Raw genomic sequence first — 25,592 nt, forward strand, 5'->3', positions numbered from 1 at the left:
TGTCCAAATGCTACATACGGACAAAAACCCAAGCAAAATCAGTCACTTATCAACTGTCCCTTTTCTCAACTGCACAGAAACGGCGCAAACAAGACCAAAAAAAAAAATCAGTGCATTTATGAAAAACAAACCAGGAAACGGGTCCTAGCAACCAGAAACTAGACTGGTTGTTGCTAGTTTTGTTTTAACAAGAGATATTTCCTCATGATTTCAACTTGGAAGATCCAGAGAAATCACCCTTTTATCCATTTTGGTCTTGAACTTCAAATTCCCCCAGTCCCCTTTGTGCAAAAACACCGTCTGCTGCGCCACATTACTACAATTATTTCCGAAAGTGCAGGAGAGAAAATGGTGGTCAGCTTTTGTCCATCAAAATACAGTCCCCCCGCCCCCCGTCGTCGCCTTCAACCCATAAACACAAAAAATATTTAAAAAGACAATGAGGTAAATCACTGCGGCACTATCCTCCTATGAAACTGATCAGCCAGAACATTACGACCATACGAAGTCATTTTAATTGGTTACATTATGCCTTTGTGGCCTGATCATCTTTTATTCTATGGCCCAAATATTTCCCCCCCGATCAGTTTTTTCCACCCTTTTCGCATCCCGAGCTTCAGTCCGCGCTGCATTGAACCTTTTTGCATCCATCACTACAGTCTTTCCTACATGTTCTAGCCGTTTTAGTTCCTTTGGTCCTGGTTTCATCTCGGTTTTAGTCCCAGAGCCGGTCTCGCGCGAGGGTCGGTCTCAGGACTTCCTGTGCCTCAGCGTGTCCGAGCTGCTGCCGTTGAGTTTGCTGCGTCCCGTCGAGGCGGAGCCGTTACCGAGGGGGGCTTCCTGTTTCCGTCTCCGGGTTTCCTTGTATCTTAGCGTGATGTCGCTGAGGGAACAGGGGAACAGTTATTAGAACAAAAGACGTTGAGTTGAATTATACTTTATTGTCCTAAAAGAGAAATGTGTTCTGCGAGACCGAGGGCAACCACTCACAGGGTTTACACAGATGCTTTCTGAATGCCATTTTAAAGCAGTACTAAGTAACTCTTCCCCCTAGAGGCCATAAGCACAACTGCAGGTGTAGTAGCAAGTTACGATTTTTTAACTTATTAATTGTCTTGGAGAGTAAATACTACGCTGACAGGAAAGGCGAAGGGAGAGAGGGTTACTGTGCATCCAATTATACAATGGAAATATTTTTTTTCACTCAAACTTGGCTGTATATACTGTTTAAAGTGACATTAGCACGCAGTTAGCTTTGCCCGTTAGCATGTTAGCTTCTTCTTTGTGATTCCATTAGTGTGTATTGCTTTCTCCGGACCGGTGGCAGTCAAGTTGCAAACATGGTTTTCTGGCCAGAGACACCAGGGGGAGATGAAAGACCCTCCAATCATCCCATAAACACTTGTATTACCCCCACAGGGACTATGGAAAGGATTTATTAAGGTAAACACGTTACTTAGTACTGCTTTAACTGTATCTTTGATGTAACGCAAAAAAACTTGTGCTTGAAATACGCAAATACTCCATCAAACAGCGGAATGGGACAAAATATTAGATACAACAGGCCACTTCTGTATAGACCAGGAGTTCCCAATTTTTTCGGACCGCGAACCCTAAAATCACCGGACCAACACTGTGAAAAAAAATGAGCATTTCTAATAATTTTTGGTTCAAAAGATAAAGATTAAATATTTTGATGGCATGCTTTGATATTTGGCTTAATCTTACAAAGGTATACTGTTTTCAATCAAAAATACATCAAATTAATCAAAATAAAAGTAAGAACTTATTCATCTCACGTGTTTAAGACCATCATTTTGGATACTGACGAACTTAAAGCAATTAAGTAACTTGTTTACTTTAATAAATGATTTCCGTAGTCCCGCTGGGAGTAATACAAGTGTTAATGGGATGATTGATTGATTGGGGGGAGGTCTTTCATCTCCCTTTGGTGTCTCTGACCAGAAAACCACAATTGCAACTTCGCTGCCACCGGGTAGGTGTCACCAAAACACACTAATAGAATCACGAAGGAGAAGCTAACAGGCTAACGGGTAAAGCAACTGCGGGCTTGCACCACTTAAACAGTATTTAAAACCGTTTAAGTGAAAAAAAAAAAAAAAATCTCCATTGTGTAATTGGATGTACAATATCCCTCTCTGTCTTTGTCTTTTCTGTCAGCGTAGTATTTACTCTCACGGACAATTAATGAGTAAAAAAACGCAACATGCTACGACACCTGCAGTGGCGCTTATGGCCTCTGGGGGCATGAGTTACTTAGTTCTACTTTAACCCGGCTCTGAGCAGCAGAAGAGGAGTGTAGTGAGTGGGATGGAGTGCACAGAGTGAATTTTTGGAACAATGTTTAGCAAATATTTGTGAGTACTTGTATGCTGTTATTGCAGCAACAGCTGCCCTGAGGGTAGACGGACCTGGGCCGTCCGATCAGTTGAAGCCAGGATTTTAATCTCTGACCTTTGGATCCATGGACGAATGATGTAACCACTGCACTGAGACACTGTAGGATAATAACATGTGGGAGAGGAAAACATGCTCCACTGAGAGCCCTGGGGCTGGGTACCGTTACATGTGATGGCACTTTACTCAGTTCACAATACCGACACCTGAAAGTGAACAATACTGTTTTTCGACACCTATACTATCATCTAGAACCATAAAACAGAACAATAATGTTAATTTAGACCATTTCTTTTACTTTTTATCATTTATTTGAGCTGAAAAAACTAAGTAACTTCCTTTAATGCTGTCCCTGGACCCACAGGCATCAAAACTTAGTCTCCAAAAGACATATTTTGTTTTCCGGAACTATAAATCTGTGTAAAATAATGACGTTAGATGCAGATATATTCACATTTCTCTATAAATTAACTAGTTTGACCTTTGCCTTACTCTGCAATTGCTGCTCAGCGGGTTTGTGGTCTGGTTGTTTCAGCAGAGGCGTGTGCTGTGTCATGAGGTGAGGAGTTTAAACTTGATTTGTCTAATTTGATAAGGGCGTATACAATGACCGCTTTGTTCCCCAGTCAAAAATGCGCAGCCTGTGGAGCAGTGACTTCATGTGACTTGTGGGTTGTGGTTTGATGCCAGCAGCCAGAAAAAATACTAGCTCAGAGTAAATAAAGGCGTTCTCCTGTGCATTTTGCCCTCACCGTATGAAGAACCTCCAGAGGGTCCAGGAGACGATGAGGATGAAGCCCAGGATCCAGCAGTGGATGATGGACAGGGGGATGGGCAGCGTCAGGGTGTGGGGGTCGTACTTCACCACGATCAGGAACTCGGTCACAGTGATGGCCGCCACGATCCAGGCCTGCTGACCCAGCTTCTTATAGAACTTACTGAGAGGAGAGAGGAGAACATTGTGGATGTTACAGTGAGAAGAGCACTTTTATAAACTATGGCTTAAAAACATCACTGGAAGGTTTTTAATCAAAGAAATTACTGCTGAAAAAACGGCAAAAGGAGATGTTCTATAACTTAACATAACAAATACAAATAGAAGTATAAAAGTATTGTCACCCACACTTAACCCAGATTTGGCTCATTTTTGAATACTTGTTTGTTGTGTTCTTGGGCAAGACACTTCACCCACCTTGCCAGACAGGTACGCACAACTCGTCTAAGCTCAGGTAAGAACATATCTCAGTATGGAAAAATGGTGGCCTGTTCCTTTAATGAAGAACTTCTCCCTCATGTCAGAGACGTCTCTAGACTCAGTGAAATACTATAATACTGTCTATATTCCAGTATTGTAAATAAGAATTCATTAGTATGATGTCAACAAAAAGAAAAATACTAGGAAGGAAGTAGTAGTGGTAGTAATATTCTTCTTTTTTTTTTTAATAAGATGTGACACAGATGAACAGAGTCAGACCTGCTCAGATGAGAGACCCAAACCCAAAGTAAAACTCATTATTTGATTTATATTTATACACTTGTATTTTGCTTGGTAGAGTTAATACATTTTGGGCAGAACTGTGAACTGTTACATTGAGTTCTTGTCACAAAATAAAGTGCAAATATATATACATAATTATCGGTGTCATTATCGGTTATCGGTTATCCGTTCAAATTGGCATTATCGTGCATCACTAATCATAACCCATCTATTTCTGCGCTTTTGGCTTTCTACTTGGTACTGATTTAAATCTGTGCTTAAAATTCACAAATACTCCATCAAACAATTTCAGCCAAACTGCACTTGAATGTATTTTAGACCAGTGGTTTAAAACTATGGGACCTGAGTTAGTATTTTTTTTAAAGTCTTGTTTTGACACAATTTAATGAAAAATTCCATACAATGTAGTTTGAATTGTATTAAACATAGCGTGTTGAAAGACTGGATAAATCCCCAAACCCTTACATACAGCCTTGATTTAAAGCAGTGAAAATTGCGGCTTCATCCACTGCACTCATGTCTGTTGTGGACGTGCTACTCACGGGTCGTCCATGAAGTCGTAGATTTCCCTCATGGCGACTCCGCCCACGTTGACGAAGAAGACGAGCCGCAGCAGCACCAGGTAATGCTCCGGTGGCATCCACAGAACAAACTTCAGGTAAAAAGTGTTCAGCTCGGCCAACAAGAACTGAACACAAGCACAAACCGGCGACATAAGGATTAGAAAAGCATTTTAATTAAAACAATAACACAGAATAGAGAGAATGTGCAATACTCAAAGTTCATTCATTCACCTCCATTTTAGCTTTGTTTATCCTTGTTAACGTCTCGTGAAAATGAGGTTGAAACAAAGTGCTGCTGATTGTTTTGGAAAGTATTGTAGGAAAACTATTCACCTCCAGGAACAAAGCTGAGAGGATTAAACAGTTAAGAGGCTGATCCCGATGAGGTAATGTGTGGGCGATAACACGATTACTGCTCGTAAGCAAACTGGTTTTAATCTCTGAGCTGTAATCTATATTAGTAATCCATACAATATTTTATTTAATATCCTCCAACAGGGATTCACTTTGCCTCGACCAGTGAGCTAAAATATTAAACTCATCTGTGGGAAACTGTGAGAAATTAAAGCCTGCAGCCTACTCTATGATACTATTTCATACCAATATTGAGCTACTACTATTGTAAACCACATCTGTGTTGAATTGTGCTGCTTTGACAGCGACACAGACATTCAATCCCTTTGGTTTCAGATAAGTTTCTCTGAGTCCTTACCATGAAGATGATGCCTAAAACGGCGAGCCAGCGCCGTAGATTAGAGGCAGGTTTCCACTCGAACTTGACCCAGCTGTAGGGAGTGAACTGGAAGGCAATGCGCTTGATTTTACCCCTGAAGAACAAAACAGTGTTTATTTTTAGTTTTTTGACCTTAGTGCAAAGTTATAATCAAGAAGTCTTTTTAGTTTTAATCTAGGTTTAGTCTGTGAATTCTTCATGTACATTGTGTTGTCTAATATTAAAGGAATAGGCCACCGTTTTTACATACTAAAATATGTTCTTACCTCACTTTAGACGTGTTAATATATCCCCGTCTGGTCTTTGTCCGTGCGCTCTGTCACGCAAACGGAGCACATACGCAGCCTCTCCCACATGTCACATAGCTCCGAAAAAGCTCACGATAGAAGCTACCAAGCTCTTCCACGTGTTCCCTATTTAAATAAAGTTACGTGAAGTGTTTTCATGCGAAGTATATTTACACAGAAATGTAAACATGTCGATTTTATAAGCAAATAAAAAGGGGGACTATATTGTGAGGCGTAATGATACGAGGAGCACAGCGTCCGCGTAGTAACTCCTAAAGACTTCCCCCGCTCACTTCCGTCAATAACCTTTAGGAGTTACTGCGCGGACGTTTTACTCCTCGTATCATTACGCCTCACAATATAGTCCCCCTTTTTATTTGCTTATAAAATCGACATGTTACATTTCTGTGTAAATATACTTCGCATGAAAACACTTCACGTAACTTTATTTAAATAGGGAACACGTGGAAGAGCTTGGTAGCTTCTATCGTGAGCTTTTTCGGAGCTTTGTGACATGTGGGAGAGGCTGCGTATGTGCTCCGTTTGCGTGACAGAGCGCACGGACAAAGACCAGACGGGGATATATTAACACGTCTAAAGTGAGGTAAGAACATATTTTAGTATGTAAAAACGGTGGCCTATTCCTTTAATATAGTTCAGTGGTTCTCAACTGGGAGGCCTTCATAATCCTAGGATGGCAAGTCGGGACCCAAAGAATAGAATTTCATATATATCATGTAAAATATTGTATTTTCCCCACAAATATCATTGATTAAACATTACACAAACCAATAAAGCTGAGATTGTCCAAAACAACAGTTATTTTTACAGATTCAGATAATTATATACTTTCATAGAAGACAAATATTGACAAAAATGTACCCTGGAAAAGGTTCACTGACAATGGACCCACCAGTTGAGAACCAATAATCAATCTCAATCAATCTCTGAAAAACGTATGCCCCATTTCGACAGGACCAGACCGGACCGGACCGGAGTGGTTTGAAGGTGTTTCCACAGCCAAAAGTGAACTGCTCCGCTCCCTAAGGGGGGTCCAAACCACTCCAGCCCCAGACCATTTCAACCATGGGGTCTGGAGCGGTTTGCAAACTAGACCGGTTTGGGGGGAAAGGGGAAGGGGGCTTGTCACCACTGATTTTGTCAGGCCAATAGTCAGCTTGCATATTCAAAGTATCTTTCTCTTCAAAAGGCTCTATCATGACTGGTTCACAGAAAATCTAGGCATTTTTTGCCATCTCTACTCAAAGCCTATCCCTGATTTTGATGTGAAATCATTCAATTAAAAAATATATATCATATTTATGTCAGTAATCGACTGCTCAAGTTTTCAAGTTTGATTTGCACAGTTTTCCCATACACTCTTTCTCTCATACATCCCTCTTTTATTTTAGAATTCACTCTCGAACTACAAAGAATAGGTTTACTCGTTTTGGGCATTGTTGTGTTTCTTTTTTCTTAATAACTGTTCCTTTGGCGCTTGAAAACTGTTCAAACACTTGAGCGCTCTGTCCCTCCTAATGATCATTATGTCCTGCATCAAAACAACTTTTTATATACAAGGCACAGTGATATCAGGCTGTGGTTGTACATGCATATGAATGTCCTTGGCATAACGACCCAGACCACTTTATAGTGGTGTCTAGTGCTGTCGAAATGGGCCTATATTAAACTATATTCACTGCTTTGTGGCGCTTCTCCCACCTGAACAAAGCACTGGACTTGCTCCTGTGGCATTGAATTTAAATAACATGAGGCTCTTTCATTGGGAACGTGATATTTTTATTTCTTCATGTTCCCTTTTATCTACGTGAATTTCTGGAGAATCTAGCCAACGTTTTAGTCTCTTTAACTCTAATTTTTACGTTATGTGGATGCAAAACTATATAAAAACAAATGCCTGAGTGAATCCGTCGTACTTGTAAGTGGGGATGTTCCACAGCCCCTGCCACTGATAGGGCTTCATGGAGAGCCAGGCCAACGTCTTCATCCCGCAGTAGATCCCAAACCCGTTGCACACCAGCACATCCATGATCCACTGTCAGGAAAACAAACATGTTCTCATCTAGGTTGTATGGAACGGAAGAGAAAGACACGGGACAGCGTTGGCACGTACGTGGTCCCACCAGCACTCGGAGAAGTTTGGCAGCTGGTGCTCGAGGCTGTACTCCAGGAACTCGAACATGACGCTGATGATCATGCACATCCACCAGTCACGGATCATCAGCGTCTGAACAGAGAAGAGACAAAAAAAAAAACATTATAGTGATTCCTTTTACAGGAGCTGTATCTATTCAGACTGTGCATACTTTATTTAAGAGTGGCAAACCTTCCAACAAAAAGAGGAATGGGGACATTTCTATTTTCTAGAATGGGGAACTCAAAAGCATAAATGTGTACAATTTCAGCCAAAACTGCAGTTGAATATGTTTTAGAGCATAACTTCTGCATTTCTGACAATCTTGTGTCAATAATTTCTACATTTAATGCCCGTTTGAATCCAATAATAGTAATGCCTTTTAATAACATTAAGGCCTGATAAGCTGATATTTTCATACTTGTAGTAAATTTTGTTTGGCAGTATATTGTGTTATTGGGAAAAACTTTCGCCTCAAGTCTGCTGCCTGTAGTGACCGATTGCAAAACAGGAAGTAGCACCAATGCTTAAGAATTTAGAAAAGTTAACCTACAGGAGGCTAATATTGTAAACATTACCGGTTCACTGCGCCCTCAAAGCTGGTAAACCCATTCATGCAAAGAATTGGGACGTTAATAAGGGGTGAGGATATTTAGGGGAAACTTTGCAGGGTTTTAAAAATGGGAAGCAATTTTTTTTACAGAATCTTTAAATAATTGTAACACTAGGCTATAATATATATATATATATATATACGGGTGGTAGTCAAATTTATAATAATGCCTAAATCAGCCCTGTGAGGAAACTCCTGTTGTGATATTGGGCCATACAAAACAACTGATTGATTAAATACTAACTTTTTAATTAAAAAAAAAAAGGTACATTTCATTTTGTAAGATTTGTAAACAATCAAACGGCGAATGAGGGACATTTTTATATTCAAAACTAAATTGGTCACAACAGAAAACTTGAGTAAAATTTCAGTCAGAACTGCAGCTGAACTTTTTTTTAGATCATAGTTTTTGTGTTTTATTTAAGCAGTAAAAATAGTCGAGGAATGTTATTGTTGTGGGTTCTGTCTCTTAAGAAAACATATGTCATAAGAAATTTAAATTTGATGCCAGTTTGATTCCAAGTTAATGGTTTTTAATGGCTTTTAAGGCCTTCATTTTGGCATGACTTTTAATGCTTTTTAATAGCCAGCTGAAACCCTGAATGAAAAAGTATTTATGACTTTGTAAGTGAGATGGAATACAAGGAAACGTCATAAAACGGATATAAATGTATATAATATCAACTTTTAAACACAAATCTTTTATCATCCTTGCTCATCGTATATTTATGCAGAAAACAGTCGACCTACGCCAAAAAAATCACCTACCATTTTCAAAAACAATGCATTTGACCAGACTGTACTTGCAGATATTGACAAATATATTATATTCTGTGATGTACCTTGATGTACCATCCCCAGAAGTGAGCTGGCACGAATCCATCCATCTTGTCCTGAAAACAAACACGCAACATCAACCCATTTCCTGTTACAACATGTTTTTCCTGTTGATGCTGCGGCGAAGACGGGGCCGTTTATTGAGGAAGGAAAGGGACCATCGTCCCGGTTCATCATAAACTCGGTTGTCTGTACAGTATGTAGCAGCTGCACAAACTTCAGAGACGAAAATGCAGCAAATAGAGACTGAAATTCTCACCCAGATGTTGTGAAAAGGGTCAGTGACGTTGCCCGGGTCGTAGATGAGACAGTTCCCTCCATAGCCTCGCTCCGGTAACGGGACTCCGAGTTTAGGATCAATGTATTTCATGAAGATGCGACCGTCGTGCAACGTCTGCGGTAAAAACAAATAAAGTTATAATTAGGGGTTGTCGCAGCTATCTCCCTCATGGGCTGAATTGATACAGACAGGATCTCCAGAATGTTCGAAGCAGCCAGAGGGGGAAAACAAACAGGGAAAAGAACTACTCTTTCATAGTCCAAAACAAACACTCAATTGTGAATATATTTTCCTCTAAATAAAGATGTACAAAGGAGAGGAGCAAACTTGGTCAACAGCCCATGAATACATCAATTACAGAGAATCATTTAACCAGAATTCTAACAATAGCTTCATGCTACATGCTAAAGCTAGCTTCGAGCGCCAGTTTTTCACTTCTACTGGACAATTTCCTGTGTCAAAACATCCAGAAGGACTCAATTTTGACTTTATTTGTGCGATACATATGCTTATAGTCCTCCAGAAAACGTCTACATGTTTCGTCAACAAGAATGTTCCTTCCCACTCATATGACACACTGCCATCTCTATCTATTAAGAAACATAATTAATCATTACGCAGAATGAAAGGGTGATGAATTGGTACTATCTGAAAGTTACGACACGCAAGACTACAATAATTTCAACAATAACTGAGCATTTTGATGATGAGTAAAAACAACAAAAAAAGATATGGTTTATGTTGAAACCGTAAACCAGTAATTGTTTGATAAAGCAACCGATTAATTGAACATATTTCACAGGTTGAGTATCCCAAGTTATAATATTCCTCCTGTGGGATTGCAACGCTCCATAAAGATTTGCAGAAAAACAAGATGGACAATTGTGGGAGGAGCGTATGTAGTGAGAGCGGTCGGATGTGATGATCAAATATGCATAAAATATAATATTTTTATGTTTTGTATAATCTGGTTGCAAAGCCTATTTTGGAAACTGGCAAAACACAATTTTCAGAGTTTAAACTTATGCCAGAAACGTTATTTGAGACTTTCAAGGAACTCCATTTATTATTAAATATCTTTCTAATGCATACAATATAAAATGTACAGCACAAACAAGATACAGTTCAGAGAGGCTGGAATAGAATAGTGATTATATCTACGGTTGATCAGCATCTTGCTTTAAAATGTGGCAGTAAGTCTAGACTTTGCAGACATAAAAGGAAAACCATGCTGCAGTGGAAGCATGTATTTGTTGTTTAAGATGAGGTGGACAAGTCTGATCAAACGAGACAGCTGGACATTTCTTCATATAGACGGACAAAGTTTTGTGATTAGCCAAACCTTCTCCATTTCTCTTTTTGAGATCAGGTTAATTCAGAAATGTCTGTGTCAGTGTTTCCCCGACGGTGATACGGTTACAAAGCTGCTTGTGCTGCGCGGGAGTCTCTCTGCAGGTCTAGTTTTTAATTAAATATCAATTTACTCGTGTTTTTTCCTCCACTGCGCTAAGTCTAGGGTTTAGAACTAATATAGTCATGGCTTGGTCCAGTTGGAGACTTGGTTTAGCCCTTCTTAAAGCCTGGTTTAGTCCTGGGTTTAGATCTTTGTCATATTTTCCCACATCTTCCAAATTGCAACAAAACAGCCTCAAATGTGCGGATAATTCGTTTATCGACTCACCTGAAAGAGGATGAAGATCAGGAACAGCTCGTAGACCACGCTGACGCACAGCCAGAATCTCCAGTACGCTGCAAAACAACCACAATCGATCAATAATAATGTCTGAACAGTAAACAAGGCCAACATGTGACTGACTCCACAGACCACACAGCGCTAACAGCGTTCACCGCGGCTCATTATCCAGGCTCTTCACGCACACACTGAATTACCCTGAAATGAACTCACGTCACAACCTCGACCACAAACTCCTTTCCCTGAATTCAATTTGTTTCAGTTCTAATTATCGAGTAAATTCTTCAGATACAGAACAGATAAGTGACCGTCAACTTTAACATGGAAAATGTAGAGCTATTTTGTTGCATGAAGCTCTTTACTTTAATAACATAATAATAGAAGGGATACTGCATGCTAACTCTGGTAAAGGATTAATGCATTTTGTGGTCCTGTTTTTATAAACTATACATGCCTTTCAGTCATGTGACCTTTGTTGTTATGTTACTATGAAAATAAAAGACAACTGATTGGCAGTGACATTTTTATGTACTCGTAATCATTGCTCAAGAAGATAACAATAAAAACACGGCCCCAGAGACGCACGTTTATGTGAAGAAACCAGTGAGTCAGTATTTAAGATGTTCGCATTCTACCGGTTAGCATTTACCTTCAGCAGCTCAGCTCCGACCTCTCCAAGAGAAAGCCCTGAACCACACTCGAAAACCTTTGCTACAACTTGAGACAGAGCTCAGATCTGAGCTGTTCTCCAGTGTTCATAGATGTGAGCCACACATGTGTTCATCATGTTGAAGCCATTGGCAACTGATTGAATCAACTGTTAATGGTTAACAGTTGCTAACTGGTAGCATGATAACGTCTTGAGCAGCTTAAAGACTGACTCAAACTGTTGTTGACATGACAAACTGTAAAAATCACAGAAAAATGCTACTTTGGTATTCAAAATGGCCGCCGGAACGATGCGTGATGTCATTGGAAACGCATGTAAAGAATATTTTAACTGTTTTCTAGTAATTTACAGTTTTAATGGATATTGATGAGAAATAAGGGAAGGGAGCGAAAATCTTTCCATTGGTTGGGCTGCAGGTGGTCTTGCAAAATGCCTCCTGGTTTTATGTTTAGGAGCGTTTATGGGAGGTGTTGCAGGACTGGGATGTGACACCTGTAGTAGAGCGGAGGAGGGAAAACTAACCAGTCGCCAAACGTGTCCAGTGACGTCTCGCCCTTTGATCCTGCCTGCCAGAAAACACCCAACCCAGAGCCTCTACCACAACTGACTTCTATGACACACTGGCTAAAGTTGAACGACACTATATGTTTGCCCATGTAGCACGTCAGTGACAGCGACCAATAGGCTATTCTTGATATAAAAAAGCAGTGTTTTGAGTGACAAAATCCCCAATCCAAGGTTCTCAGAGCTTTTTCAGTGAGATGAGGAGGAGCACATTGGCTCACACCTTTGAATTACATTTGATGTAATAGAACCATGGATCACAAACATTGGAAATTCCAGTCGCACTAAATGTCTGCAGACTTTGGGCGGCTTTTCAAATATTGGGCGGGTTTGGCTGCTGAGACACGCCAACGCCTGGCACTGTGGGGTCGAACACGAAGGGCGAATCCGCATTAGGTCGCTTTCTACAGCAGCGGTAGTCGAAAACACACACAGCGTTGTCTGTCCCGTGGACTTCAGCGCTGTCTAGTAAAATACAGATGGCATGTCAACACACCTATCATTACCTCTGCTCAAAGCAGAGAGAGGCCTCAGAGGCCTCTGCAGAGGGAGGAAGTACAGCGCGAGGGTAAGAACAGATCACATGCGGGGGAGACGCTGAGCTGATCCTGTGACATTACGTGTAAAAAGTACATATACAAAATTTGATAAATGAGACTATGACAAGCGGAAACTAACTAATACACTAATGGGAAACCTTGTACATTTGTCATTCATATAAAAATTATCTTGATTTTCATGGATGGAATGGGTCAATTTTAAATACTACATTGTAAATAAAGATTGCGGTTTATTCATCACTAATAATTACCGTGGAAATCTAAACTGCAGCAGGCAGATTAAAACAGGTACATTTCTTTTGTGTTTGCCTCCACACCTTAATCCCTTGTGGATCTGCTCCCAGGAAACCGAGCGAAGCGTACACAAACTGTGAGCAACGCTGAACCGCCTCGTCTGGTTCAACGGGTCGAGGCGAGTGACGCGATGCAGCAAACGACCGCTAACAACAACCCCCCCCAAAGCACCTTTGTCTGATTTCAAAATCTCAGCTTCACAAACAGCTCCGGCCTCAGAACGAGAAGCTCAATCAGGCCTATCCACATCTTGCATCAAACTGTCGACGAGCGCCCTTCCCCGCCCTCCTCTCGCTGACTTCCTTCCCTTGAGTAAAAGCTGAATGTTTGCATGACGGTAACCACCAACACAACAGTCCGCCATAGGGATTTAAGAGAAACTAGTTTGTGGAAAATACACTGGGGGCCTCGAAGACTTTGAGAGACATTTACATTTACAAACAATGACAGAAAGAGAATAAACATTTGATTTGTGGTTAGTTTTTCCTTAGTGAGGCGAAATCTAATAGAAATCACAATCACAGCAATCCTGTGGTTTTGTAGTTAGCAGATCAGCACAATGAAAGATTTTTTTGGGGGGGACAGCATTGTTCTTTGGGCTGGACTGAGGAACTCTCTCCTCGCTGGACTGAAACCGCGGATTAATGGCAACATCTTTACCCGAGAGTTCAAAGAGTGGCTGAAATCGGGCCAGAGCAGTTCCTACAGTATGCGTAAAATGTGCTTTGTCTTGTTCTGGTTAAAATGTGTTTAATCTATTGTAACCAAAAAAAAAACTATGAACCCTTTAAAACAATGCATCTGGTCTGTCCAATGTTACAACGTTACTGCTATGTCCTTATTAAATCTTAATAAATCAGATATTCTTGATCAAGCCAGAAAAACGTTTCCTAACACTGGTCCTGAGCTCTGTTTTCAGGTGTCCCCTTCACTTGGCCTTACATTAAGCTGAATCTGCGAGTATTGATTTGCAGCACTCAGACGATCCGTATTACATTTTCTTTCAGGATATCGATCCTTGTAATGCACACGGGGTGAGATTCTCATCAGAGCATTAAAAGCACCTGAGAATCTTTCAGTGCTGTTACGATGAGCATCAAAAGGTGCTCACAGGAGTATAACAATGAATAGTGCAAATACTAATCCTAATTTTCCATCCATAAAACTTCTCTCTGCTCCTCTTCTTCTCAGCTTCGTGTTTACTCTGCATCATCCCACAGCTCTAACAGACTAATTTTTATGAGTGTTTGATCGTATTCATACCTGGATGTGGCCTGGTGAAGGGTCCATCTTTGGCTTGTGTGACTCCAAAACAAAGAAACACCAAGATACTGGCAACAATCCCTCTGAAAGAATCCACATACAGTTGTCAGTGTACACGACACTTACAGTGAAGCGATTACTGTGGCTATATGAACTGTTTTAGATCAAGTAGGAGTGATTATGTTGTGCAGTGGCTTACAAATGTATTGGGCTTTACATGTTTGCTAAGCTTCTGAAAGTGCTACACTGTTCCACAAATTCATTACCATACATGATATAAACAGATTAGATGAGAAAAAAAAACATCCATCCATCCAATTCCCTCTGCTTTATCCGGTGCCGAGTGGCCGAGGCGGCAGTCTGAGCAGAGATGCCCAGACTTCCCGATCCACGCAAACCTCCTCCATCTGTTCTGGGGGGATCTCGAGGCGACACCAGGCCAGCTCAGAGACATAGTCCCTAATGGGTTTTCACGGGGGCCTCCATGCCTGGAACATGAGGTGACAAGGAGGCATCTGAAACAGATGCCCGAAGCACTTCAGCTGCTCCTCTCGACGTGAAAGAGCAGCAGCTCTACTCCGAGTTCATCCCCGGAGACTGAACTCCTCAGATCTCACGACCAAAAGTGAGGGACAGAACGTAGGTCGTAAATCGAGAGCTTTGCCCCTGACTCAGCTCCCTCTTCACCACAACAGTCCGATACAGCGACCTCATCACTGCTGACGCCGCACCGATCTGTCTGTCGATGTCACGCCCCATCCGGCCCTCATTCATGAACACGACCCCAAGGTACTCATGCACTTGAGGACCCTTCACCGGAAAACAAAGTGGCTTACCCTCTTCCAGGTCGGTGGAGAGATAAAAACGATTGGTCAATTTGGCACTTCTGTGGCTTTTTGTAGAGAACGCTCACAGAGGTTATCACTGGTGACAGAGTCTGGAGGTGTCAAATATCCCATTACATTTTACTATATAATAGTAGTACAGTATGTGTGAGCGCAGCTTTAGCCACAGAAATAAAAGAAGCATTTGTAAAACTGTCATACAACCAGTCCCCACGGTATTGACATCATGGCATTTTAAGACCCGTAGTCTAAATATATAGTGCATTTTCACCAATCGCAAACGTGGACAAGTAGTGCAGTGTTTTCTTTGACGGTCAGCACAGGTCACTTCTCAACACCGTCTGAGCTTGGATTGAAACACAAACCTAATAAACTCACTTGAGCAATCAGGAGGGCTAGAAAACATAATTTTACACAACTGCCTCTGACTTTCAAACTGGATAATTCAGGTCGTGCAGCTTTAATGCTTCACTATGTGTATGTGTAAGATCTGCATATAAAAATTAGGCATATATCCTGAACGCATGTAGTTAAACACTAAAATGTTTTGAAAGTCAAAGGAAAAGGAAACACCACAAAGCTGTGATGTCATTTGAAAATCTGAACACACCCTGGAGTCAAACACCCATGAATATGCATCAGGTACAGAATAAATTACAATAATGATATGACAAACCAGCTCTTCTCCTCGTGGGGTGTATTTTTAGAGCGTGTGTCGAAGCGTTCGGGCTCAGACTGACCTTTTCGTGTTGTAGGTGGTGTCCTGCGGCGTCTCCTCCAACAGAGTGACGTAAACCAGGACACAGGTCAAGATGAACAGCACCGTGACTGTGTGGGCCCGCCTGAGGGAGAGAGGAACAGGCTCAGGATCAAAAGGAGCTGCAACTAAACAACAGCCCAAGTGATTTACTTGAAGAAAATCAATTAAATACAAACATTTCTAGGTAGTAATTCACACTTGCTTGACTCTGAAAATGAGACCCGTTTGCAGAAGTAGTGTTTTCAAAAGTCAGAATAAAGTGCGAGCCGCAGCAGTAAAGGTGGTAGAGTCCAAACAGAAATGAAATGATTTCCAAGAGGAGTCTTGTGTTGTTGGGAACAGGACCAATGATCACATCTTGTGGGTAAACGTGATTACAAACACGCTACAGCCGTTATAATGAAATCTGAGCTTTTACTTACACAATGTTGAGATACAATGTCATGTGGAAGAAGACGCCTCAATCGGAGCATAAAGCTTTCCGTAAGGCTGAGCAATATGACGATGGAATCACAAACAGTGATCTGATCTCTATGACCATCTGCATATTTTGGAAATTATGATCATTCAGTGGATTTTATTTTGTGTTCAATGTGCTCAAATACAGAGCGTTCACTCACTGCACAGAGATTGACTGAATATAATTAAACGATCTTACTGAAGTGTGAACTTAAAGAAGCAGATGTCTTTAGTTACCTCCAAAAGGTAATATATAGATCCTACAAAGTGCAGATAAATGGGCTATAAGCAACACATTACTCTCATTATTTCTTTTTGAGTTAGTAACAGTGTTTGTCCAATAAAATAAATGCCCTACTTTACATGGCAGGCAGGGAGTTACTCAACAGCCACTAGCATCACAAAGACTTCACCGGAGGAGCTTCGTTGTTCATCACGACTAACAGAAAATAAAAGTTAATAACAATTTTTCATTATTGTGTTGTTTTTTGATACTAGCCATTAGGGCTGGGACAAAATATTGCATTGCAATTTTGCTGCAATACCAAGTATCGATACTTTATCAAGTATCGCAATACTTTCAATACTTGTGTTTGGAGGCATTTTTATCCTGCACTCCTTTGTTTTCCAGTTGTTTGTTACATTTTGTGTGAATGCACTTTTCAATCTGAACACTTCAATAATTGTTGTTGCGGCCAAACTTTGCCCTGAGCCACCGTCCGCTCTGGCTGCAGTGTTTAGGCGTCTCGGACGCGCGTCTTCCTCCACAAATAACAGGAAATCTACTGTGTTCCAAGGTTTTATTGGCATTCCTCACAGCCATCTATATATACACAGGCGATTCCAATAGTAGACATGGTCAAAAGAGGTTTGCCTCCACACTGCCACACCTGAGTGCCCCCGTCTCCCCCCTTATATAGGGCAGGCAATTAGATAAGCGCACACACAACGCCACGCAGTGGTAGGAGGAACAAACATGGCTGAAATGGCTCCAACAATTGTAATTTGGTATATAAACTTAACTTGACTGATTTCTGAACATATTACTTATTATCATAATTTCTTGTTGTATCGCAATACTTATCGGATCGTTCCCAGAGTATCGTGATACACGTTTTTAACACGTAGCCATCAGTATTTCAGCCTTTTATGTTTATTGATGTAAGGAACCCTAATGAGGAAATAACTCTGCCTCCGCAGAATTTACTCAGAAGTCACGTGTCACTCATGTCCAAAGTAAAAAAAACTAATTTGTGATCTAGGGCTAAAGAAAATCCTGATGCCCAACACTAATTTCAAAACAACATTTTACTTTGTGAAATATTGAAAATACGAGCGTCACATATTGTTGAGAAACATTGCAAGCATTTCATAAATACCCAGACAAGGTCATCCCTGGCTTCTCTAGCTCCTGTTTTCTGATAAACTACGCTGCTCATGCATTTCGATGCAGCCTTGTGTCCTCAGAGGTCAGGTTTGTCCTCCCTGAGCTCTGCTCTCTGTCAGTGCAGTGCTGTGTCAGACTCTCGTGTCGAGGACAGGCTGCCAGCTCCAATCAGGGCCTCCCCTGGTCAGACCTGGACGACTCCTCTCTGTTCTGAACCACCTACACCCCCCCCACAGCATTCACACCGACAGGAATAACCAGGCAGGCACGGCGACTAATGGGGAGGGCGGAATCAACAGTGCCATCTATTCACGACTTCAACCCCTCTGAACTGAGACTGACGCTACACTGACTGTCGTAGATTTGTTAAAATCACAACCTTAATATTGCCTAATGACACTGCAATGTGACCTAATAAAACATGAGCCACTTAAAATGTGAGCTCTAAATTAAGTCCAGGGTGAGTCTTTGCCAAACGGCTTTTTTTAACCCGTGGATTATAACTGTACATGGCATGTGCTCATGCTTTTTAGCATCTTGACTGAATTAGCATTAGGCGGCTAAAAAAAGGCCCAATAGCAGGAGCAGGACAGGGGCTGGAGGGCTGTGGAGGGGAGACGTCTGACATAAATTAACCCAAATTGCAGCCCTGGCCTTTTTTTTGAAGTCGGTTTCCAAGAGACTAAAACTTCAGCCTCATGTGACCGCGAGCATAAAACCATCTGATGGATTTGGTCGGATTTGTTTTCGCAGCAACTTCTGTTTCCGTACAAGGCGTTTCTTATCAAAAAATGTGAAAATGTTGTCACGGCTGCGAAATGTGTGGTAAAGTCTGAAACGTAGTGATAACAGCAACGAGAGCATGCTATATATGGAGCGGAGCTGTTTATGTCTGTCAACTACTGCGACTGTGATGTGGAATATATTTGTAAGATCAAGAATACACCCGGCAGCTTTAAAATATTTGAGAAGAATGAAAGGTGAGCGCCTGGAGACGTTATATTACCTATACAGGGAATGCGAGTGATGTCATAGCAGCTAGATAAGTGGCACGCTCAGTCAGTCCGGAACCTTGCACAAATCAGAGAACATAAGCCTAAAATACTCAAACATATGTGAAATACTGACAATTTATTTAAAGCTTCTTAGCAGAACACACAATTAAGTTATAATGTACAACCCTGGCATTTGTTGAAAGTCATGCTTTACTTTGGGCTACAATTGGGCGGGTTCAGCCCTTGGTCTTGTGACAATGACTAAAATTGGTCCTCCATCAAGCCTCCTGCACCTTTGTGACTAGAGCTAGGCAAATCGCAAAAAACAGCAGTTGGTACGAACGTCCTCTGAAAACAAAAACATGTCTTATTACATATCAGATTTGGGTCCCTAACACTATAATACAGGCAACATCAAAATGGTAAATCAAGTGCAACGTGCCAACAAATCAGCATTTTTTTTTTCTGCTTGCACCCACTCTTTAGCACCTGCCTGCAGCTGATGCGATTCACAAAGGTCTACAGCAAATGCTTTAATACAAACCACTTGTCCCAAGTTTGGCCTTTCCACACATTTTATTCACAACATAGACATAACATTGCACACTTAAACAAAATGGAAATCAAATCGCAATAGGTAGCGTTCACGTGACATCACAACATTCTAAAGAGCCTATAGTTTAACACTGAGGTGGAGGTCAACTGACGGTAACTATGGTAACTGTGGTAAATGCATATATTTATGTCTTTGTTTTTTGGCTCATATCTCAGTCATTACTGGAGGAATCCACATGAAACAAAAGCTGTCACAAAGTTCATTGTCTCCTCTGTCGGCAGATATGAACTAATGTACAATTATTATCTCTAAAAAATATCAAAAAGTGGTGACAATATGCGAAAACATGACCATGATGTTGTCCAATAGAAAGGACTTTCAGACAAAAAAATAATATCACAGGTTTGTGAATCCGATCACGATCAGATACTGAAGAGGAAAAACATTTGTCAATTTTCGTTTTGGAGATTTCTTACAAAAACTGCATTTCTCCCATAGAGTTGTATTGGCCCTGCCCTCCATCTGACAATATGACATCATCACATTCTAAATCGTGAACGCTACCTATTGCAATCCTGGTCAGAAAACACTTAATTTGATTGTTTTCCCCCCCAAAGTTGTCCATTCAAATTGTGACCATTCAAATTTCGACTCTGATATGACTGATATTAATGTCAGGCCTGGTCTTAAAGGGGTATTGCAGGATTTTTGACATAGTGCCTCATTTCCTAGTTATCCAGAGTGTTGTTGATTTCTGGATTTTTTTATTTTTTTTGTAATTTATGCAGTTCTTATATTTGAAGAGTTTCGTGGCGCAGGGCTAGTGCAAGGCTAGCGCATTTCAATGGTATCAGCTACCCTGCATTAAAAACAGTCTGACCCGCTCCACAGTGCACCTGAGGCAAATCACTTATAACCCCAGACTAACCATATAAATGTTTGTGTCAGTAGAATAATTTTTGGAATATAGCTGACCTTGCATCACATGAATGATCGCATTTTGAGGGACTATATTCTAGCAGATCACTCCACTACATAGCTTTTACAACCACAAAGCTGATGCTGCTCAAAAATAAGTTGTTTTAAATGCAAAATGGTTAAAATGATTCTATCGACACAGACATTTATATAGTTAGTCTGGCGTTATAAGTGATTTGCCTCAGGTGCACTGTGGAGTTCGTAAGACTGTTTTTAATGCAGGCTAGCTGATACTGGAGAAATGCGCTAGCCTTGCACTAGCCGAGTGCTACGTAACTCTTGAAATATAAGAACGGCAACAAAAAATAAAAACAAATCCTGAAATATCCCTTGAAGGTTAGCAAAATCCTTGCCACCAAAATGTGAACTAAAACTTATTGTACAGTAGGTGAGCGGTCAGAGAACCACATGCAGCGAACACAGAGATAAGTTTCACAGTTACACGGTATTTCAAGTTTTGCATTTGTCAAAAACAGGGACCCAGTCATTCCTCATTATCAGCTCCCTATAGGCCTGAACCTGGGAGTGTCGGGTCAGCAAAGTCAAGCCGCTCCATGACAAACTATTGGCCGATGAAAAGATAACAGTGGTGGTGCGGTGTTAACTGGGTGGTCTTACTCTTTAGGCCAAAGTACAGCCCATGTTCTTTTGCCAGAGTTAGAAAAGGAAGTCTGTACATGTGGAAGAATATGTGTCCAAAATTTCACATGTTCAAAACCACAATGTATTCTAAATGTATTGAGTATTACTATGAAGTGAAAAATGAACTTTATTGGGAAATTATGCCGTTTCTCTCTCATGCATGTGTCAATGATTAAAAAAGTAGCATAAAAAGGCATAAGCGTATTTTAAATGACAGGAAGTGTGCCGTTACGAGATAGAGGACCACGGCAGGGATGTGAACATTCCAGTTTCTCTTCATACCTTTAGCTTTAACATGACAACAGCACCTTTTGAATGAATGAATTACTGGGTCAGTAGGAGCAACAAGAAAAACGTATTTGCCATGTCGTCATTTCAGAAGTTGGCTCTTGGGCTGCACTTTTTTATCACAACAGCGCCCACCACCATATGGATCACACAGGGTTGAAACTTTATTTTATGATTGTGCTAGTACCAAAATCAGAAATAATGAATGGTTAATGTAAAAGCCTATGTGTGATCAATACACTAAAGAGATGTTTTTTCCAGCATCCTTTGGTGATATAGCCATGTTGTGACTGGACATGAATAGCACCAACAAACAGATTGATACATGAATTCAAATATTTCATAGGTGTGCCTGGGTTGATGGTACTTTTACCCACATTGTTGACACATTGTGCAAGCCTGGCTGTCACTGTGTCATGTTAAAACAAGACTCCTACAGGTTTGACCCGAGCAAAAACAATGCAACGCTTTACGAAACCCCAAAACATCACCTTGCTGTTAACTATTTTAACCTACTTTTATTATTAACTACACGATTAAGGATTAACGTAATTAAGCATATATTAACAACCTGCATTCAGAGCTCTTCCCAGCAAAAGATGGCCGGGTAAAGCCCTGGTATAGTCCTGGCTTGAATATGTTTTCAGTCTAGTCTGATCACCAGTCATTACTTGTTTAGAAGCGATTTGGTCTTGGTTTGGTAGTTGTTTTTCCACAGCAAGTGCTTTCATGAAAATTGGTTGCGGCTCTTACAAAACAGGATTTTTTCTATTCACAGGGAGAACTGTCTCTCATGAGTAAAAAACATCCACAATAATAGTCTTCAAAGCCAACTATTAAGTCCCCTTTCAGCCCTGATTTTATCCTATTAAGCTCAAGCCAATAACAGTAAGTATGACTTGCATGTAACCTTGACTCATTTAAAACACAAAACCCAGACTTACACGGGAGTTAATGTGTCATCTACAGGGTGAAAGCTTAAAAAAAAAAAAAAAAATCACTCACCAGAAAAACGTGTTGGTCCCGTCATCGTAGACCTCGCACTCGGTATTCCTCCGGTGCAGGCTTTCTTTGGACGTCTGCTTCATCACCTTGGGTCTGACAGCGGGCTCGTAACAGCTGTGCTCCACCGCCGCGGCGCCGGTGCCGCTATTGACCTGCTCCCCCGCCGACACGCTGCTCTTGCCGGCTACAACAGACGAGCTCGCTGTGCCCTTCTTGCTGACTTCGGTCTTGGTCATGTCCGCAACAGCACCGCGCTGCTAATAAGATGACAAAGATGCCTCAAGGCGAGCTGTGGCGCGGAGGTGGGTTGTCCTCCTTGCATGCGCTCCTCGGTCTGTGTCAGCCCCACCCCAGCGCTGTCAACATCCTGGGGTTCACACACCGGACATTATCGTTAATTGTCATTGAAAAAAAAAACAACAGCCAGATTTACAAGTCCTGCGAGTTCTTGCTTTTCCCTTCACAACACGAGAGGATCCACCGCGCGCTTGTCCATTACGCAAATCCCTCACCGGTATCGCCTACGCAGCCTCCCCTTATTCAACATGCGCACAAAAGGCACAGTAGTCACCCTCCCTTGAAGAAACATACGTGTTACACTTAAGCACCGCCACGAGCTGTTTGATTTGTAGCTGACAGGCAAAGGGCATGAATCACTGCATGCTGAACTGGGCGTCCATGACCGTTTTTTTGTTTGTCACCGCACACCCTCATGAATGTTGCAATGTTTCCCCTTATAATTACTGATGATCAAGCAACTTCTCATTTGCAGCTTTAAGAGCGTGTTACAAACTAATGGACTACAAATGTTCTGCTATGTGGCCTATGCACTGATGCAGAGTTTGGTTAAAGTGATAGTCTGGAAGTCTTAATGTATTACTCGTTTTCTAAAATGTGCAAAATCGACCACCTGGACTTGCATTGTGATGTAAAGTACAAGTGCTAATATATTTTATTCTTTGTAAAGTCTCTCCTTCCCGGATCTCAGCGACTAATCAGAGTCTAGCATCCTCCCGCGCTGACCAATGAGGCGAGCCTTTCCTGTGAACCAGGTCCAATCAGGAGGGAGGAGGAGGAGCTTGATCATGCACTTTTGAAAACTCTGTTCCTGCTCTCCTCATTTTGCAAACTAAGAGGGGAGGAATTTAATTGTTTACATACAATTTTCACCCTGTCTCTCCTCACTTAGCAAACTTACAGACTATCACAACTTCCCGACATTGACAGGCTTTGGCCTAAATACAAAATAACCAGGACCTGTTAATTCCACAGTTACCATGGAGATCCGCCATCTTTGCAGCTGTTAGCATACATTCCGATAGACTAGCATTAGCTAAAAACAGCATAAAAAGTGGAGGAAAAAACTGTGGAACAACTCCCGTTACTGCTGGGAAATACATCTAACACACTGTGGTGTCCAAGTGGTTTAATGTGAACAATAACTCCAGAATTGTAACTTTTAAAATCTCCATTAGTTTTCAATCGCTGCTAATCCCAAAATGCTTCGCGATATGACGTCACATTCCCGAACTCTAGTTAATAAATTAGTACGTTCAGCACCAGTTTAAAAGCTACAAATGTCTAATACACCACAATTGTTATCATCAAAACAAATGCATTCATACAATATCCAAATTTATCTTTTTTTTTCTCATTTTAGCAACTTTTCACAAAGGGCTGCGTGACTTAGACGGGGACACGGATTTCGCCGTAACACCCGCGCTGCTCAGACTACTGTTGTCTGAGTGTCACGGCTTTGCTAAATGTGTTAGCTATTTGTAGCAGCCTATTTTTGCCCGCCCGACCTTGCACCACTAACAAGGCTGCGATCAATAAATCAAGACCAAAGCGGCACGTATGTATCTGCACTCATCTGCCCCACTAACTCTCATAAATAATGCACATTATTAGCGTAGGAGTTTTTAGGTGGGTGTGTTTAAAATTAAAGCTAACGTTACTCACCAGATGAACTGAAGGGATTAATTTGTCCGCGCTGCCGTTGAGAAGCGTTAAAAGTCAGCAGTCGCTTTATCGACATAAACGCGGGGTATTTGTTGAAGTTTTAGAAAGAAAAGATAGATTTGGCGTCCAGCTTTGACAACAACACACAAACATCTCCAGACTTCACCGCATCACATGGGCACGGGTTTGGTCAAGTGTGCAGAAGCTAACAAACAACATCCGGGTACGTCTTTTCAAAATAAAACGGATCTGTTTTGCCTGATAACGCTTTTCTGGATTGTTTTGTCAAAATTAATGAAATATTGTTAAAAAATAAATGAATTAATAACGCATAAATATATTGGAAGATCGCAGATAGCGTAGCCAGGCATGTTGCTAAGCTGACTAAAATTAAATTCTAATAAATATGCTTTGTTTCCTTTAGATTCTGTGTGGTCTGACAACACTGGTTTCAAGAAAGAAAAAAAAGGAGAAAGTAACAGCGAAACACAACAAATGAATTATATAAAAGGACAATGACATTTGCTATACTGTGCTTTTTTTATTTGTTTTTTTTTTATCGCCAACTTTGAATACCCGACCTGTCTGATAGGGTTCTGTTCTTTATGTAATAACAAAACCTTTTTTTCTTACACAATAAACACGCAAACGCTTATTTTAAAGTGGTAGGCTCTTTTGGGGATGTTTACTTATTTAGCTACTCACGACTTGTTTTGAAGGTAGGCTAATCAATGTCTGCCGTCATTTCCGGTCGCCTGAAAGTAGAGGTCATCGTCAGGACTACACAGATCTATTTTAATTGCCTGCAGCCTAAATAAACACGGACCAATGCTTGTGCGTCATAGTTGCGTGAATAAGATGAACACTTGTGAAATCTGAGCACATTTTGGAATCAGAGCCAGATTAAATGTCGGCTAATTAATTGGGCCTTAACCTCTTAACCTCATTACCCAAATAAGCGTTTCTTTTCTCTTCTTCTTAGAAGCGTCAAAATAGCAACGAAAACGAGGCTGAAAACGCAACAAAAGAGCCACAAAAATATGACAAAAAAAGGTGACAAAAACCTGAAAATGAGCAACAAAAAAGTGACTAAAAAGCGATGGAAAAGTGACAAAACCCTAACAGAAAAAGTGACAAAAACATGATGAAAATGTGGCAAAAATTGGACTAAAAAGCATCGAAAATGTGACAAAACCTGATGAAAAAGTGACAGAAATGTGACAAAAAAGCGATGACAATGTGACAAAAATGTGATTAAAAAGTAACAAAAACCTGACAAAAGAGTGA

General features: G+C 40.9%; 1 protein-coding gene across 1 annotated transcript; it reads right to left on the minus strand.

The window, feature by feature from the left end:
* Window positions 1-417: 417 nt before the first annotated feature.
* Window positions 418-24,488, minus strand: ptdss2 (phosphatidylserine synthase 2). The gene is made up of 13 exons (XM_079567120.1): window positions 24,306-24,488; window positions 22,344-22,710; window positions 16,014-16,115; window positions 14,429-14,511; window positions 11,066-11,133; window positions 9,364-9,498; window positions 9,110-9,160; window positions 7,634-7,747; window positions 7,437-7,555; window positions 5,192-5,306; window positions 4,459-4,604; window positions 3,171-3,356; window positions 418-883 (listed from the first exon to the last, which is right to left on the minus strand). The coding sequence occupies exons 2-13, from the start codon at window positions 22,577-22,579 to the stop codon at window positions 751-753; spliced, it is 1,488 nt and encodes a 495-aa protein (XP_079423246.1). The 5' UTR covers window positions 22,580-22,710; window positions 24,306-24,488; the 3' UTR covers window positions 418-750.
* Window positions 24,489-25,592: the final 1,104 nt, after the last annotated feature.

This window comes from Gobius niger, assembly GCF_951799975.1.
Source record: "Gobius niger genome assembly, chromosome: 12".
Lineage (NCBI taxonomy): Eukaryota > Metazoa > Chordata > Actinopteri > Gobiiformes > Gobiidae > Gobius > Gobius niger.